The sequence below is a fragment of the Onychostruthus taczanowskii genome, unplaced genomic scaffold (assembly GCF_017590055.1).
Source record: "Onychostruthus taczanowskii isolate IOZ18803 unplaced genomic scaffold, ASM1759005v1 scaffold2, whole genome shotgun sequence".
NCBI lineage: Eukaryota > Metazoa > Chordata > Aves > Passeriformes > Passeridae > Onychostruthus > Onychostruthus taczanowskii.
Window position 1 is genome coordinate 19950021 of NW_024499239.1, and position 18528 is coordinate 19968548.

At 37.6% G+C, this 18528-nt stretch overlaps 1 protein-coding gene across 1 annotated transcript; it reads left to right on the forward strand.

The window, feature by feature from the left end:
* The first annotated feature begins 26 nt into the window (after positions 1 to 26).
* Positions 27 to 16917, forward strand: TRMT44 (tRNA methyltransferase 44 homolog). Its single transcript, XM_041402955.1, has 11 exons — positions 27 to 463; positions 2038 to 2155; positions 3006 to 3225; positions 4548 to 4616; positions 6781 to 6888; positions 8266 to 8337; positions 11000 to 11106; positions 11741 to 11924; positions 12581 to 12971; positions 13904 to 14020; positions 16470 to 16917. Exons 1-11 carry the CDS (start codon positions 61 to 63, stop codon positions 16700 to 16702), a joined length of 2022 nt encoding a protein of 673 aa, XP_041258889.1. The 5' UTR covers positions 27 to 60; the 3' UTR covers positions 16703 to 16917.
* The last annotated feature ends 1611 nt before the right edge of the window (positions 16918 to 18528 follow it).

Consider the following 18528-nt stretch of genomic DNA (forward strand, 5'->3'; position numbering starts at 1 on the left):
ACGGGAGCAGTCTGCGACGCGCTCCGCCTCCTGGCGCAGCGCGGCGGCAGCGGGCGGTGGATGGAGCCGGTGGGAACGGCGGCCGTGCGGGATCCCGGCGGCGCCGCGCTGCCCCGCGGCTTCTGGGCGGCCGTACGCGTGTGGCTGGAGAAGCCGCAGGTGGCCAACAGGAGACTGAGCGGCGCCGCGGTCCAGGCGGAGGGGACGGTGCCGCTCGGCGAGAGCGGGGATATACCGCCATCCTTCGCTACCGCGGGGGCAGGCGGGGGCGGCGGCGGGCAGGAGGGGCGAGCGGCGGGGGCCGCGGAGCTGGGCCGGCTCTGGAGGGAGGTGCGGGGCCAGCTGGCTCTGCCGCCGCCCCTCACGGCCTGGGGCGCGCCCGGCGAGCTCCGCGCCGTGCTGAGGACGCTGCTGCCCCGGGGCCGCCCCGCCGCGCCCCCCGCCCGGGAGCTGGTGGTGCAAGGTGAGCGGAGACGGCGCTGAGGGCGGCGGGAGGCCGGGCCCGGAGCGCGGCTGTGAGGGGCCAGGACTGTCGCGGACCTGTCCCCTCACAGATTGCCTCGCAGAGGAGAGAAATACCATTTTTTCCTCCCCTTTTTGTGGGAACGAGGATGGCTTTTTCTCCCTGTCGTGTGCTTAGGGTTTATTTTTACCTTTCGTTGTGCACCACGAAGCATTGAAATTTCAGCAGTTGAAATAGAAATTACAGAGCCAGGGCGCTGGGGCACTCAGGAGCTCCTGGCAGGAGCTGCCCACGCGGACCTGATGAGGGGCTGGCCGGGAGTGACTGTAGTGTTGGGAAATGCGGAATTACTGAAGAGAGCAGGCAGCTGTGGAGCCTGCCCGGCCAAGGAGAAGTGCTTGTTTTGGCTTTCTTAATGCTTAGCATTGCTTAAGAAAGAATCTCAACTTGTTTGGTTTTTTAAAATTGTTGTTATTGTGTGTGGGGGGGTTTGTTTTGTTTTTGTTTTGCTTTGTGGTGTTTTTTTACACTGTATGGTGGTTTTACGCTGCAATAAATCCTGCTAATATGAAGAAATTTACATAGGGTAGAACTTGACAAAGTTTTCAAGATAAATTTTGGGAAAATGTTGATATGGATTAAATTCTAGTAGTAATGTTTTGGAAAGAATCAGAATTCCAGAAACAGCTCGACTTACAATTCAGAAAGACTGATTGTCACTTATGGGGCACACTTGGGGTGTTCTTGAGGCCTTTGAGTCTTACCTGGTGCCTTCAAAAAACAAATTATATGTTGCAGTTTTATTTTTTCTTTTGATGCTAAGAGAAGATGCTCCTGAGCTGCGTCTATAGAGTGTATCTCTAAGAAAAAAGCTAGGAGATTTTTTTTAATTATTTTTTTTTACAATTAAAAATGTTAGAAGTGGAATTGCTGAGGATGGAACAAGATAGAAAGACTTAACATTTACTCTATTGCTAATTAATTCTTTCGTGTCTAACTCAGAAAATTTTGGAGTCTATTGAAAATTGATTATGTAGCCAGTGTCACATTTTTATTTGCAAGAACATTCGTTTTGATGGTAATTTAAAAAATATTTTCAAAACTGAGAACTTAATAGTAATCATAATAAGTTATTCTGAAGAAGTCACTCTGGATAAACAATAGCTGAAATGATTTTTTAATTTTTAGAGGAAGTAGTACTGCAAATACACCTACTTCCCAGGACTCTGGATTTGCTGTGGGATGTGGAAAAGCAGCAGTTTTATACTAGAAAAATCTTATTGTTTAGTTTTTACTTTACTAAAATAGTTAGGTGTGATGAAAATGAATACTTCTGGTCAGCCCTAGATAGTTTGGAAACATCATGCCATAGAATGCTAAATTTTGAAAATTCAAATCATCTGCTAGTTTCAGATGTCAGGAACACCAAGAAACAGATCCATTCCTGGCATTGTGGTCCTTTCTCTATTGTCTTAGCTCTTGCCTCACTGTTTTGCAGGCAGAAGTTCATGTTGGTATTAACCAGGGTTAGTTGCACTGTGAAATAATAAACTCTTATTTGCATGTCTTTTCAGATGTTTACAATGGAACTGTGACCTTTCTGCCTTTGGAGGAAAACAGTGAAGGAAAATACCTGGTTAAAAAGTGCAATATTTATCAAATTCAACTTAAACACGTAGAAGATGAGGAATGGTAAGTGTGGGAGTGAGGATGCAAGCAGTAAGTTATTGCAAAAGTCACACAATGGTTTAGTATTGGTATGTAGGCAGTTTAGATTTTATAATTTTCTGCTTGATTAGTAAATTACAGTAGTGGTGTGATATGAGTGCACAGTGTTCTCTAAAGAGAAACATATACAGTACCCAGAATAATGTAAAACAAATCTGTTTCACTTTTGAATGTAAAGATTGATTGTACCTTTGTGTGGTCTAGAAAAAATATGCCTCTTCTGATCACAAGGATGTAGCAGTGCCTGTGAGAAAGGGTCTGTGGATGTTAGCAAGGATGAGGGTCAAACCAGAGTTGCTGTGAATGACTGAGCTTTAGTCATTGAAATGTAGACCATTCAGTTTGGTCCTGAGCATCTGGGGGTGCTCTAATAAAATCTGAATAAAGTTAGAGATGATGAAATAACAAGTTGTGACAATAGATATATTTTTCTCTTAATTTTGTCTGCTATTTTTTTCAGAAATTTGAAAAGTTGACTTTCACTGTTTAGTGTTTGGCTGTCTTGTGAAACCAGGTTGCCCATCATCTGCGTGTCCTCATTTATTGTGTTAAATGCAGCATGGACTCTTATGTACTGTGTTTGAATTGAGAGATATTGAACTAACAAAATTCAAGGGAAACTGTTCCATTATTCAGTAATTTCACTGGTTTATTTTCCTATTGTTTCTCTCCATATTTACTTATTCTTCAGCCTAGTTTTATATCTCTGATCTGCTGATTTTCTCCAGTTCATCGTTGTTTTCTCTGTCCTTGACACAGCTGAAATGAAGAAATGCTGTATTTATACCAAGGCATTTGTTTGTTTGTTTTTAAGGTCTGTGTCTGTTGTAGCTCCATTTCCAGAAGATTGGTTTTCAGATGGAATTGTGTACCCCAAACTAGCATGGCTTGGAAATGAACTTTTGTCCAAACTGGCTAAATGGTCCGTGGAGCAAAAGCCCAGTGGATTTAAAAATACACTCTCACTCATTTCAGTAGCAAAATACAGCAAGGTTTATCAGGACCTCAAAGAAAAGTACAAAGAGATGGTAAAGGTAAGTTTAGCAGTAAATGCAGTAATCTTATCATTCCTTTTATTTTTTTTTTTTGTTTTGTGTAATGAAGCTACTTCTTTTAATAAATTCTTAAAAAGAGAAGCAACTGAATTATAATTTATAGTTGTTTTTTGGGGTTTTTTTGGGGTTTTTTTGGGGTTTTTTTTGTTATAATTCCTTTTATTTTTTTTGTTTTGTGTAATGAAGCTGCTTCTTTTAATAAATTCTTAAAAAAAAAGAAGCAAATGAATTATAATTTATAGTTGTTTTGTTTTTTGTTTTTTTGGGGGTTTTTTTGGTGTTTTTTTTGGCATATATATAGAGAATAAAACAGTTCAGTACTTGGAAGAAATTAGTTGGAAAAGCAGGATTTAGAGCCAAATTCACAAAAAATACTTGGAGGAATTGGGCATTTTCCAGGATGTATCACTTGTGATGAAGAGGAAGCAGTAGGTTAGTGGAAAGTCATCCATGTTTTAGAAGGCATAAATAAAACACCTCCTTCTCCAAAACCTTTGGATACTATCTTAAATATATTTGAGTTAGAGGAACATTGTTGTAATTTTTTTTCTTATCTTGGACATCCTGAAGAGCAACAGAGTGCCATATGAAGTAGTGTCACTATTCTTGTAAACTTAGCTCTAGCTGCAAACAGAAAAATTGGTAAATGCTTTTGTAAAACATACAGTGAAAATGCTGGAAGGTTTTACTGTTAATACTTCTATACTAGCAGGAAGAAACAAAGGAGAGGAGAATTAGAGTTTTGGGTAAGGCAACAATTCAGTCTGTAGTTCTGCAGTAGAATTGCTGGTGTTGACCATTTCAGTCTTTGTTTCAATTCTTCATTTACAAAGTAACACTAGGTAATAATACTTGCACTTTCTGTCTTCCTACTTCAGATTTTGATTCTTCATGTTCTGTTGTGCCAGGATAATTCTAGGTCTGTTCCCTTGCAAAAAGAAATTTACAAATGTTCATGTCCTCAGTGTTGCAGAGGTGTAGATAAGATTTTTTTTTTTTCTTGTGAGAAAGTTAAGCAAAAGATACATGGTCTGTTACAGAACAGATGCAGCTGTTTACTTGTGACCTGCACATGTAAAGCCAAAATATTCTTAGAAACTTTATTGTTTGGTTGAATCAAACAGTCTTTATGTTCTCTGGGTATATTTTAATGAGGTTAAAATGCAAAATCTGTGAAGTCCAGAAACCTACTGAAGTGAATAAGTACCAAATTGCTGTGTCTGAGCATTTTTGAGGTTATTTCAGATGATGCAGATAATAAATTTTTATCTATTTTTTCATTCTATTTTTTTTTTCTGAAGGTGTGGCCTGAAGTGACAGATCCTGAGAAATTTGTTTATGAAGATGTTGCCATTGCCACTTACTTGCTGGTAGGGAATTGTTTTACCTCATAATATGCTGTAAGGTTATATTTCTTAATAATAGAACCTCTCTAAAGAAGATCATTTTAGAGGTAAACAAAAAGTTCTTTATGAAGATATGATGAAGATTTGCAGTCTTCTCTCACAGGAAATTTATCATCTACATACACAAGATTTATTTATTTCTTAGTGAGAAAGCCAAAAGCACTGATGTCGAAGTGATAAGATGGATCAATTCGAGATTAGGATTGATTGTTTTATAAATTTTTCTATTACATGTTCATTTTATACTATGAACAAGTAAAAAGTTATGGTTTTTCACTGCTGTGCCTTTTCTTGATAAAATATCAGCTCAAATCCCATCTTCGAGTGTGATAAGGTCAACTGCATATGCTATGAGTGCAGATAAATGCTTGGTGCAGTTTTCTCAAGTCTCTGTCTACTTAAGAAACTATGAAAGGTCTGTCACCTGCAGTTCTTAGAAACTTCAGGTTTTTAAAAGGCAGGCACTTACGTATTTTTGTTTTCCATCCAGGGTGTGGTAAGAGCATGTCTGCATTGAACTGTACTTGTAGCATCTTACCTAAATCAGCATTTCTGAGGAAGTTAGCTAATTTACAATACTTACTGAGGACTAATTTATTTTGTTAATTGTTTAACCTTGTAGAACCTTAGATACTGGCTTGTGGAAAGCACTATGTAATAGACTCATCTTTACCATCTTTACCACCATCTTAATATTCAGTGTTGAAAATCAGGAATTTAGTTGTAGCCAAAAGAAAATTCTGGAGTGATAGCATTTTTATACATGTGAATGTTGGTTTACAGTGATTATGTTTTGGCTAATATAGCAGTAATATTCAGAAAGTTATTGAAGTCATTCAGTATGCAGCTTAAGTAAATGAAAACTTAAAGTATGCTATTTATAACCTAACCTACTGCAAAATGTTCAGGTATCTGTATGATGGTGTATGAAAGTCATTGTTTAGAAGTACATTACACAGGTGATTAAGAAAAAGTAGGTCCATTGTTAAGTTTTTATGGGTTAGTGGCATCTGCATGTGACCTTATTTTATTTTCCAGTCGTATTGAGATCACCCACTGTCCAGGGGCGTGGCCAAGGACGTAGCTGTTGTGAAAAACTCTGCAGGAATTGGGGGATAGGTAGGATCTGTGAAGGAGGTAATTAGGGATTTCTGGGATACTGCCTAGAGTGACAAAATGCAATGATTGGTAAATCTAAAAACATAATCCATGAGATTAGCAGACTATGTTTATCTTCAGCTTCTTTCCTTCTGGCAAAACTGACAACGTTACAAATACTAATTTTCATAGTTAAATACTCTTCAGGATTTTTGGTAGTCATAGTGAAAAATCTGAGTGCAGAGTTATAAATGTGTGGTCTCTAACTTCTCAGTGAAGGGAAAAGAGTTGGAAAATTGTAAAGGTTAATCCATGCTTTGCAGAAAAATTGCCACTTATTAATTATAGATTATATATCTGCGTAAAAGTACCTACTTATGTACACATCAGGGACTGACTAGAATTTGACTAAAAGCTTTGGGGTCCCTTAGCTGGTGTAGAATTTGGAGCAGTTAACTTGCTAGGTAACACAGTTGGTTTGTTCAGTAAAAGGGATGTTACATGTACCAGTATATCACCAAGTGATTACAAAGAATATTTTGGGGTTTATTTTCGGCTCTGCCATCAATGCTTTCTTTAATACAGTGGATGTAAATGCATCTGTGGTGTTACTTACAGAGACACTGATGAAGTTTATTTGATAGTTGCCTTGCTGTCCACTATTCTTCTCTTGCACCCATTGTTTTAGCAACTTATTTTACATTTATGTTCATTCTAGCCCAGAGTTGTAAAGCCCTGATTAATTTCAACTCCCAGTGACTCAAAACAGGGGATGTGCTTAGCACTTAGAAAACTAATAATATTTTGCAAAATAATTCTTATTTCACTCCATAAACAGTGGTTTTCTGATTTTTTTTTTAGATTTTCCTTTTTTTTTTTCCCCTAAATTTATTTCAGCTGTGAGTGCAGTGAATGTTTTCTGTCAAGTCTGCATTTCCAGGTTTCCCCTTTCATCTCCAACAACCTTTGATGGTTTCTTATAGGGAAACTTGAGAGCAGAAGTCTAATATGTTCTGTTTTCTTATGTTAGATTCTTTGGGAAGAAGAGAGAAAAGAAAAAGCGTTGACCAAGAAACAGTCATTTGTAGATCTTGGATGTGGAAATGGTTTGCTGGTTCATATTCTAAACAATGAAGGGGTAAATAGAATGCTTTTTAAAATAATTGTTAAAAACTAGTGTCAGTATTCTTGTTGTGCTTTCCTTTTATCTGGCGTGCAAATAACCAAAATAAATAAATTTGTGTTGCTAAAACAGGATTTTGTCACTTCAGTTACTAACAGAAAATCTTACCAGAGGATTAGACCATTCATTTATTTATCTTAATTAGTGTATTTCATTTAAATTCAGGCTATTTTTTCTCAGGTAAGAAACTAAGAGGAAAAAAAAACGGTAATGGAGTACTTTTAGTTATGCAAAAAGGAATGTGGAATTTTGACATAGGTTCTCTCTCACAAGATGTGTTCGTGAGCTTATTTTTATCCAAACTGAATTCTAGTTCTGATGTCATAAAATGTTTTTCTATATCTTTGAAAACAGTAGTGAAATTTCTTAATTAAAAGTGCCTAACGGCATGTACTTTTTGGAGTAAAAATGTGGCAACAGCATAATTCAGTTTGTTGAGGCATAGTTTCTGAAATAGCAATGAAAGAACAGTGAGACTAGCAAAACCCATTGAAGCTGGGTCTGTCTGTTTCAGAAAATTGAATTTTCCCCTTTTGGGAGAACATGGGGAAATTTGTAGAGGAAATCAGTGTCTCTTATTAGATAAAGAGATCTACTGGGAGAGTAGGGAGATGTTCCAAGTTCTCCTAGCACAAGGTTTCTATTCTTGTGTGGCCAGAAAACTTTTGTGTAACATAAGCTGCTGTTTTCTGTGTGAATTTTTCAATCAGTGAGTCATTCATTCAGTGCTGACAAACACTGACTGTCAAAAATATAATGTATGAGAATTTTTGAGACTTTTTTTAGGAATCGATTTTTCTTAGTTTTGCATAGGGTTTTTGGATTCAAATACTACACATTCTTCATCTTGCTAAGTTTCCAGTCTATTTCCTCTTCCCTTTAATTCAGACAGGGAAAAAAGTGTTTGGGTATCAGCAGCTGAAAGGTGGTTCTCACTAAGGACTGCTTAGAGTAGCATTCTTCTTAGAGTCCTGGGGGTGCTGCAGTAGTACTCATCTTGTGAAAGGTTTTGATATTTTAAAAACAAACAAACCAAAAACCAGCACCTGTTTTCACATTAGTAGAGATACAGATTTTCAAGAGCAGTAGGTGTGCCCAGGTAAAATTTTGAGCCAGATACATTCTTAAGGTCTCCTAGTTATTCCCTTCATATTACAAAGGGAAGAAAGGGAATAAAAGTATTCCATTTCAGTGGCAAAGCTGGTTTTTGTTATGTGTCTAAATTTTAGCATGAATGAAATAATTGAAGTTAATATGTACATTTACTGAACCTATTTGAAATTTCTGAAAAAAGTACTTAAGTTGAATATTTTTGTTGTTCAAATATTTCAGCATCCAGGAAGAGGAATCGATGTGAGGAGAAGAAAAATATGGGACATGTATGGACCAGAGACACATTTAGAGGTATTATGCAAATGTATGTCAATCTTACTGCTCAGTACATTTATTCATTTGTTCACTGTTTCAGGATGAATTGATGCAAGTGTAAGGAAGAATGCTGGTTACACACAGCTGTCTAAAGGGACCCATGGGTTTGTTATGCTGCTACCCATACCCCTTGGGGGTAAAGTAAGTTGTAAAGGGAATTATGAGAAAAGTATTGTATTGTACCCTTGCATATTTGCAACTTGCTTGTTTCTCAGCCAAGAACCACTGGCATGATTTCTTACTGCATGTACAGATATGCACACCATGAAACAAGCTTTCTTTTTACCAGATGATCAATACTAAGTAGCTTTGTTTGCACCACCAGTTCCTAAAAGGATAATAAAGCCACTCATAATTTGGGATAATTACTTGAAAGTGATTCTGACCTTCTAGTGCTATGTTCTGTTTTGGGAGAAAAATTGTTGAACCTCAAGGAGCCAACATAAATAATTGCAATAAAAACCTTCAAAAATCAACAGGAAAATGAGTCTGCAAAAGAGATTATATTTCAAGTTTCATGTTATCATTTTTATAAGCAATTTGAGCACAGGAACATTCACTTTGATTCCAAGCATTCTTAATATGATACTCATTAAAGCGTGGTGCCAGTGAGCAGTTGCGCTTTAGAGGTGAGGTGTTCCTGGTTTTTTGTTCTGAAGGTCTAAAATTTCGTACTCTTTTCTGTCAAAAAATTGTCAGCTCCCAATATAGTAAAACAATTTTCCACCTGTGGTTATTCTTTAGTAGTTTTGTTTAAAATTCATTCAACGTATGAGTTCTTCATTCAACAGTGAGGATGCCAACTCATGAAATTAGGAAAGAACCTCAACTTTCACAGATGGGAGGTCACAGATTTCAGTGCTGTGTAGCCTTTCTCTTTGCCACCCTGCTGTTATTTTGTCTTTGCCAAAACTGCCATATTCCTTTACTGCAGTCTGCAAGCAGATCTTGCTGAAAAGCTTCAACAAACAACCCAAAACATTAAGCTGTGGTGCTCCATCATTCCTGTTGTACTGTATTAAGTCACATCTGATCATGATGAACAGCATTGTCTCTTTATCTTTGTGTTACATGTTCCTTTTTCTACCATAATATATTCTGAAAGAATTTATTATATTACATATTCTGAAAGAATAAAATATATGCTGAAGAAAGTGATTATTTATGCTGGAAGGAGTTAGGCAGTGAACAGGAAGGGTGAAATGATTTTGCAAGGCTTCTGTAGCCATAGGAGCCACAGAAGGAAAAAGCACCTGCTCACAGCCTGTTGTTACCCCTGAAGCTAATTTTGTTTTGATCTTTACTTACAGCACAGGTTGCAGGGTGGATGTTGCCACCTGTGTGGTTCAGTGCAGTTCTGACAACCTAAATGGGTGTAACAGGTGGCACTCTGTGTTTCCAAAGTGCTGTCTTGACACGGTGAATACAAATTTGATTGGGGTGACTGTCAGAATGGACAGTGGGGCACTGATAATTCATGCTATGCCTAAATTGAATGATCAAAACTGAAATGTTAAGTATGAGTAATGTGTATCATCAGCCTTAAGCAAACACTTACCAAACACGTGGTAATTTAACATCCAGTGATCTGCAAAAAAATACTTGTTGCAGTCATTATCTAGAAATGTTTATACATGCCTAAAAATGAGCTGTAGTATTTAAAGTGAACAATTTTAAGTGAACAATCACCATATTGATCCTTAAGAGGGATTTGGAAGGTAACCAAGGTAGTCTGAAATTCCCTAATTAGTGGTTTTGTTTTATTTTATTATTTAATTCTTATACAGATAGTGCTTTGCATGTACATGTGAATTTTAAGCTCTTAAAACATATCTTTTCTATATAAAAAGAGATTATGGGTGTCACTTCCAGAACTTTTCCTAAAGGACTGTGGAAATTGAAATCTAAAACTTTTTCTAAATTTGCCCAATAATTCTTTTAATGTTCATACATATTTTCAGGGAAGAGTGTCTGCTTGCATGGTGTCAACATCTTTCAGTACTTTCTCTGCTGAACTTAGTTCAGAGTGAGAAAATGTGTTTTTGAGGCACAAACATTATAGCCACTGTAGAACATTTGAATTTAGCCTGTATGAAGAATTCTTGGTTTTATTTGGGGTTTCTTTTGTTTGTTAGTGTTTTATTACATGTGAATGATAGCATGTGAAGAGTGGTGTACTGTATGCTAGGATTTGATTTGGGCAGCATCTGTGAAGGAGGAGAAAATAACAATCAAGCTGTGTTCTGATTAATTGCTCTGTGAGACCTTCTGGATACAGGACAGCAAATTAAGTGCCTTTCTGAAAAACTGAGTTCAGGCATACAAGTGACAGAAGGAAATTGGCAAGAAATCATAATTTAGTGTATGATATTTGTTTATGTATATTTAAATGCTAGATATCTTAATCAGAGTTGCTATTCTAATGTTTTTCTGACCCATGTTTTGTGGGTGTTTTTTGCTTAATTACTTCTCTGTAGCTATAAAAATTGCTAACTGAGGAAAATGTTGGTGTCTGTGGTGCTCACTCACCTTGTATTTGTCAGCTGGTATTACTTTATATTATTGCTTAGTGCTTTAAATAAAATGCTTTAAAGAAACCTGTAATAGAATTCACTTGCTGTATTGTTCTGTTTTTTAGGAAGTTACGATCATTCCAGGTGACAGTCATCTCTTTCCAGACACTGACTGGCTCATAGGAAACCATTCAGATGAATTAACACCATGGATACCTGTAATTGCAGCTAGGTATTTTTGCAGAGGGAGGGGAGTGGGATGGAAGGAATTAAAAGAAAAAAAGGCAGAAAAACCACAATCCCCCCCATAATTACCCATGTAGGCTTGATTAAAAACTGTCAGCTTTGGTTCCACACCTGTTGTTTTTTTAAGACTGGCTTTTTTTGATGTGAGTTGATTATTTTTACAAAGTGTTTCTCTCTGTGGAGAAGCACAGATGCAGTATTCACTTTCCTGTAGAATGTAGTGCGGCATTTTGCTTTTGAAATTCAAAAACCAAAACTGTTTTTTATTCCTTATATATGAAGCGGTTTGGTTTTTTTGCTGGTTTTTCTTCTTGCAAATACAAGCTTATGGTTCTGCCTTCCCTTGAGCTGTTGTGCTCTTTAAAACCAGCAACAGTAATTTAGAGTTTTACTTCTGCAAACTAAATTGGCAAAGTAGGTTGCTGCATCAAATACTTTGTGAAATGGTATTTTTGACTAAATTAATCATTTGATTGAAAAAGGAAGTTATAAATATTATTGCATGAAGCTGTGTAGTTTAATAAAATTGCCATTGTTGGTTTTATCTGATAGGTTGCTTGTTAAATTTTTGTGTTTTCTGAAATGACTTACTGTTCAGCAGTTTGTTATCCTTCTTGTAGGTCTTCCTATTCATGTTGTTACTTCGTCCTGCCATGCTGCTTCTTTGATTTCCATGGAAAATACAGCCGAAGACAATGCAAGAAAACTCAGTACAGAGAATATCTTGATTTTGTTGCCCAAGTGGGATTTGTATGTGGCTTTCATGTGGAAGAAGATTGCCTTAGAATTCCATCAACAAAAAGGGTAATTTTGGCCTCTGTAGGGCTTTTGTCTTTTATTCGTTTTTATCTGCTCTGTTTGAAGCATGTGGATGTTTGTTCATTGTTATTGTTGTAAAATAAGACTATAGTCAGCTTCGTTACTTGATACAGTATGCTCTGAAAAGAGATTAAAAATACTCATTGTTTTCTTGGGAGTTTTGGTCTTAATGTTATAGGTATAGTCCCTATTAAAAAAAAAAAAACCCCCAGGAAAAAATGAAATGTTTCATGTTTTTCTCTTATGTCACTCTATATGATGGAAAACTTAAAAAAACTTTAATTTTTCTAGCTGCCTGTCTTACTTTTTTGTACTTAATTTTGCTGTTTTTCTTGTCCAGTGAAATTTAAAGTGAAATGTTCTGAGCAGGAAGAGGTGTCCAGCTTTACATAATCTGAGGGTCAGGAACAATATTTTTGCTGTGTGATTGTATATGATGGATTATGATTTGCTTACTGGATTTCTTCCAGGGCACCAATATTCAAAGACTGGAATTAAAAACCCCTCAGATGTTACTGAGCATTGAGTTGATACTGGATTTTATTGTAGGTAGTGAGAAGCCTGCATGAACATGTGGAGGTTGTGGGGCTGGGTGGAAGTACAGGACTCTGACAGTGATTTACTTGTTTCTGCCAACATAGGTCAGCTTTATTGGGAAAAGCAGGACCTATCCAGCTGCAGAACGTGCTCTGATGGACAAGCAGATAACGCAGTTCATTAACAGTCGGCGGAACTGTGCTGTGGCCACGTGTGACAGAAGGGTTGGATTTAACCATGAGCATCACTGTGGTGGTCTGTGCAAAGAGGCAGGTTCAGAACCTCCTGAAGATGAGACTCAGACAGCTGGTACAATTTGGATGCCTGGATTTCAACCCAGAGAAAAAGTAGAGCAAGTCAGAAATTGTGCTTCCCTCCCTCGGGACTTTGTAGATGAAGTGGTTCTCAGTGTGGCGAACTTGCTGTTAAATGCAGCCCCCCAGAAATCAGGTTCTGATAAGCAGGGGGGAAATATGAATACCTGGAATCAAGGAGGTGAGGTTATCTTTCCTTTATACTATCTTTAACTGGTAGAACATGTCTTTTCCAGCAAGTTTACATGTTTGTGAACAGATTTTGGGAAACACAGAACAATACAGTTGCAATCAAAGGTGCTTTTTTTCCCACTGTTTTGTTGCATGTAGACGAATATTTTTAAAGTGTTTGTGAACAGATTTCTGGGAAACACAGAGCAATACAGTCGCAATCAAAGGTGCTTTTTTTCCCACTGTGTTTTGTTGCATGTAGAAGAATATTTTTAAATTGGTGTGAGTTTTTTTCCAGGTTTGCACTTAAATACTATTATATAATCATTTTTTATTAAACCAAACCCAACTAAACTCACAACTCTATCCTGTTTGGGGAGAATATTATGGTTTAGAATATTAAGCTAATATTTAGCTTATAATTATAATAATTAGCTATACTTCTGTAAGAGTTTGTAAGAAGTCCTTCGAAGTGCCACTAGGTTACAACATGATTAGGAATTTTTAGTTTAGTTTTAGGAACAAAAAAAATGTTAAGCTGCTGTTAATTGTATAAGCAGTCAGTTCTCACTATTACCATTGTTCCATTTTCTTCCATTTGTTTTTACTGGTTAGTCATATGTTACTGACTTCTAACTACATGCTTATGAACAGTGCTTATTGCAATGAGGATTACATGCTACTGTAAAAAAAGCAGAGCAAATAAAAAGTGTGTCTTACTATGGAAATTCTGGCCTGAGTCCTGTAATATGAAAGCTGCTGTTTTACAGACAATATGCATATAAAATATATACCATACATCATATTGTGAGAAAAAAGTTGCTTCAGTCCTGGTAGATAATTCTGACATTCTGCTCATAATCATTACCTTATATAGAAGTTGAATTGTGTTAAGGTTTTATAGAGAAAAGTGTCTAATAATTCTACCATTTTTTATTGCAGAAAGCCTTTCCTTGAGAGAAGTGGCAGAACACTTGGACAAAGAGATTTTAGAAAAGCTGAAAAGTGAATATGGAGGCCTGCAGACACTACTCAAGAACAATCATCAAGTATTTGAAGGTAAGGGAGTTTTGACTTTTTGGGGTTTTTTCTCCTTAATTACTTATTTTATCTCCTCTATATGCAGTTAAGCTTAACTGAAAAATTACTATGGTGGTGGTTTTTTAACTGCTTTTTGTATCTTTGTGGAAAACTGAATATTCCTTATGTGCCCATTGCTCCAAGATATTGTTAGTAAAGCTCTTATGAATTGAGATTAGTAAAGGCATCTGTCAGTAGAATGTTCTACACTGACTGTATCTGAAAAGACAAGCCTTTAGTTTAAGTTGCTGATTTGATGCTATTCTTTGACCTTTTATTTTTGTTTCTTCCTATGAAATTCTGATGGTTTTGAGGCTGTCAAATACAGAGCAATTTTACTAAAGCATTTAGCTGAGGCTTAGTCTGACCGCACCAAGCACCAAAGTGTAAATGCTGACATGAAACAAAATTAGCCTCCTTAAGAACCTGTAATTGTGAGGCTTGATGTGTTTATAAAGCTTGTGTTTGTGTAGCTTGTGGTAGCATGGCAGAAAGAACTCAGTAGCAAGTCTCCATGGCTGGCTGGATTTGTTGATAGCAGTTTTTTGAGTTTGGCTTTTTTTTTTCCCTGTTGTAATCTGTTGTGACAGTGTGCTTTATGAAATTTGTGCTTTGAGGCCTTTTTGTCAGTGTGAAGTTTTGCAAAACTAAAATGTAGCTTTGCAGTAATAAGAGATCTTCAAGGTTTTATCAGTATTAAAGCTGCTTCAAATTTCAAAGTGTGTTATGTCCTAACAATTCTATGCCTCCTGTAAAATACTGCTCAACTAATCCACGGCAAATAATCCTGAGTATGCAACCTGTTGCCAGTGGTCAACTTAAGCAAGTTTAGCATCCACTAAATATTTGTGTATACTTGGCTGATAAAATCCTCCAGAATTACCATCTATTAAAAAGAGTTGGTCACATGGAGTTTATTGTGTGTCTGAATTTGGTTCCTTATCATTAGGAATAGCTGAAATAGGTTTTGCAATGTGTTACTTTGTAAATGGAATGAGCATTTTAAATTGGCTGGGAGGCTGTGTGCACATTACCTATGAAGAAAGGTTTGACTTAATCCTAGTCTGTGCCAGTAATTTGTATCACAGGGCCTGGGGAGAGACCATGTAATTCCTCCCTCAGTGGCATGTCACCATAGCAAGAAACTTCTGGTGGTCTCCAAGGACATTGCTCCTGCCCAGGAGGAGAGAGAAGAACATAGCTACAGCTCTGTTGTAGCTTTTGTCCTCTTTACTGATTTTTTTTTTCTTTTAAAACACGGAAATGGATGGATGTACACACACACAACCAACAGAAAGTGGGTCTTAGAATAACTGATCAGTGGCAGTTTGTTTAGATCAGGTATCTTGACCATTACAAGAGTGATTTTCTAGGGAAAAATCATGTTTGATAATAAATAGCTGCTAATTTTTCATTGTCTTTTGTGAGGGATTTTAAAGCTCAGCTGAAATTACTTCTTGATTGGCTTGGTATGAGTTCAGATCTGTGTATCACAAGGAAACCTGGAGACATTAATTCATCCAGGGCAGACTGTGTGATATTCAGCTTTCACTGGACTTGTAACTTTTTGAATAGCAACGATCAGGATGCAGAAAGGTATTGGTTAACTACCCCAAGCTACAAGTGTCTGAGACAGAAGGTGTGATTGAAGCAGAATATGAAAATAGACCATGGCAACTTAAAAGTGGCAGATTCTTCCCTCTTCATTTTCACTGTAGTTTGTAGTCTGTTTTTTTCTTCCTCTCTGGCTACCTTCCTTTCATCTGTTTTGTTTACTCATTTAAGGAGTTGACAGAGATTCACAAGTGTGTGCATGTGCAGTTTATGGTCCTAACAGAGTAAATGAATTTGAAAAACCCAAAGTGCTGAACCCGTGTTAACCAATGATAATTCAGTGTTGGTTCACATGAAGGATTAGACTTGTCATCTCCTTGGTGCAGTGTGTTTTTGGGTCAGTGAACTGTGAAAGTAGTAGAAGAAAATATGCTGATAATCACATTTTAGATGTGGAATCATAAAGTTACAAACATGGGAAGAATTACAGTTTTTGAAGTTGAAACTTCTTTTGTTAGAACTTGCAATCTAAGTTCAGATGATTTTAGCCTAAATGATCCCAACTGCTATATTTAAAATGAGCTAACAAACCTCTACAAAGATGATGCAAAAGTGCCTCTAACTGTTCAGCATCCCAGTGAAAAACATCTCTCAGGGAAATCAATCAAGTCTTCTTTTTACTGTGTCTACACTGTCTTTGTAGTGGTTTGTTGTGTACTTCTTTCTGTTTCTGTACAAATTGCTCAGATGGTTTTGCCTGAGTGATCCATTTGTAGAATGTTTTTTATTCACTGAATGTCACTACAATTTTTTCCAGTATAATTGCCATGGATGTCTATTAACAGCTGCATTTTTGTTTGTTTTTAAATCTTAGTTCTGAATGGGAGAGTTCATATTCGTGACTGGAGAAAAGAGAAACCACCAAGTAAAACTAAACCTGAAGTGAAACGGCGCCTTTCAGCTGAAGCATTTAAAACACGCCTCTGTTGGTTTTTTATTCATCATCCTGATGGATGTTCTTTACCTTCTGAAGCTTGCCCATATGCCCATGGGACTGAGGAGCTAAGGCAGTCTCAGATGATTAAAAAGAAAAAGCATATACAGTAATAAAATGTTGCAACTTGTGTTTAGGTTTATGTGCATAACAATCTATGATGGACATTAGGACTGCCTAGTTTGTGAGCATCTGTACAATATGGAGGGATTTTCCTCATTTTTGTGTATCTTATTTTGCAGTTGGTTTACAAGTTCTCCTGTATTTCTAATTCGTTATTTTTTTTATTAACAGGAAATAGGTATAGTAAAGTACATGTATATTTTTGGATTTGTCACAGCTTGTCTAGCATGCATTTGTTTAACTAGAAAAGTTTAAAAACTTAATTTCCTGGGAAACTCCTCATGATCCTTAACCAGATCAAAAGTACATGATGCAGCATTTTCAAACCCTGAAAATTAGTCTGTTTTGTTCCACATTTTCAAAGAGAGTTAAGGTGACTTCTCTGTCCAGCCGTCCAGGTGCCACTCTGGCAGCCACACCTGCAGCACCTGAGCTGGGGCTGAAGCCCCTTCACAGCAGGCAGCTCCAGTGAGCCCAGGGTTGCCCTGCTTGTCTCCCTACACCCCCCTCACTCACACAGTCAGACAAGGTTCATTTACTCCTTGGCCCCAGGATTCCCATAGCACAGTCTCACATGTCTCAATCCTGACAATAATTTGAACTTGGTGTAACATCAAAATAACAGCTCAAGCTGCTGCCTTTGATGAGGGACCTTGTACAAAGGAACTCCTGGGCTTTTATACCCTCACAGGCCCAGCACACAAAGTCTGGGGCTCCTCAGCTCCTCCCTCATCTCTGCGTGTCCAGTGCTTCCACAAGTCCCAGGCCCTTTCCTGTGTGAAGTGGGGCATTTCTCAGCCTCTTGCCTGGGGCTCCCACTACTCAGAGCTCAACCTGCAGCTCACACTGCAGATCCTGCACTTGCTACCTGCATTGAATGTGTTCCTTAACTTGAGAATTTATGGCTCATAGTGGTTCTTGGGAGCCTTGGAGTCAGAAATGAGAGAGATTTCACTCTTTCCTGGCTTGATAGCTTCCTTTCCATGTTACTGTGCAGTAATATTATATAATACCCTTCATCGTCCTTTCCTTGCCTTTTATTTTGATTCAAAGTAATTGGTTTGCAAGAATAACTTTCTGGGAAATTACTGTGGAAGTCTTCAGGTGTAGGTTTTTAGGGTTTTGTAGGCCATACTGTCACAGATTCATAGAAGGAGTTGTGTTGGAAGCAACCTTAGAGATCATCTAGTTCCAATTCCCCTGCCATGGGCAGGGACATCTTTCACTAAATCAGATTCCTCAAAGCTTCATCCAACCTGGCCTTTTCTTATTTTGAAAGTAAGAAGTAAAAGTAGAAAATCTGTTTAATAATATTAGTATGATGGGGTTTCTGTGTCAGATAAAGGAATGTTTAGCACCTTGAGCAACTTTTAGCACCTTTGGTAGACTATTATTTTCTTGAAAAGGTTTAACTTTTAAATGCACGTCCTAAGAAGAATAATGAAGTTGATGAAGGGTGTAGAGAACATGTCCTGTGAGGAGCAACTCAGGAAACGGGCTTGTTTCTGGTGAAAAAGAAGCTCAGAGGGCTCTACAACCTGAAAGGAGGTTGTAGCCCAGTGGGGATCATTCTCCCAAGTAACAAGTGAGAGGTTGAAAGAAAATTACTTAAATTTGCACCAGAGGAGGTTTAGATTGGATATTAGGGAAAACATCTTCACCAAAAGACTTGCCAAGCATTGCAACAGGTTGCCTAGGGAGAGTGGAATCACTCTGCCATGCCTGGAGGTGTTTAAAAGACATGTAGGTGTGGCATTTAGGGACAGGGTGGTGAAACTGACAGTGCTGGGCAAATGGTTGGAGTCAATGACCTTAG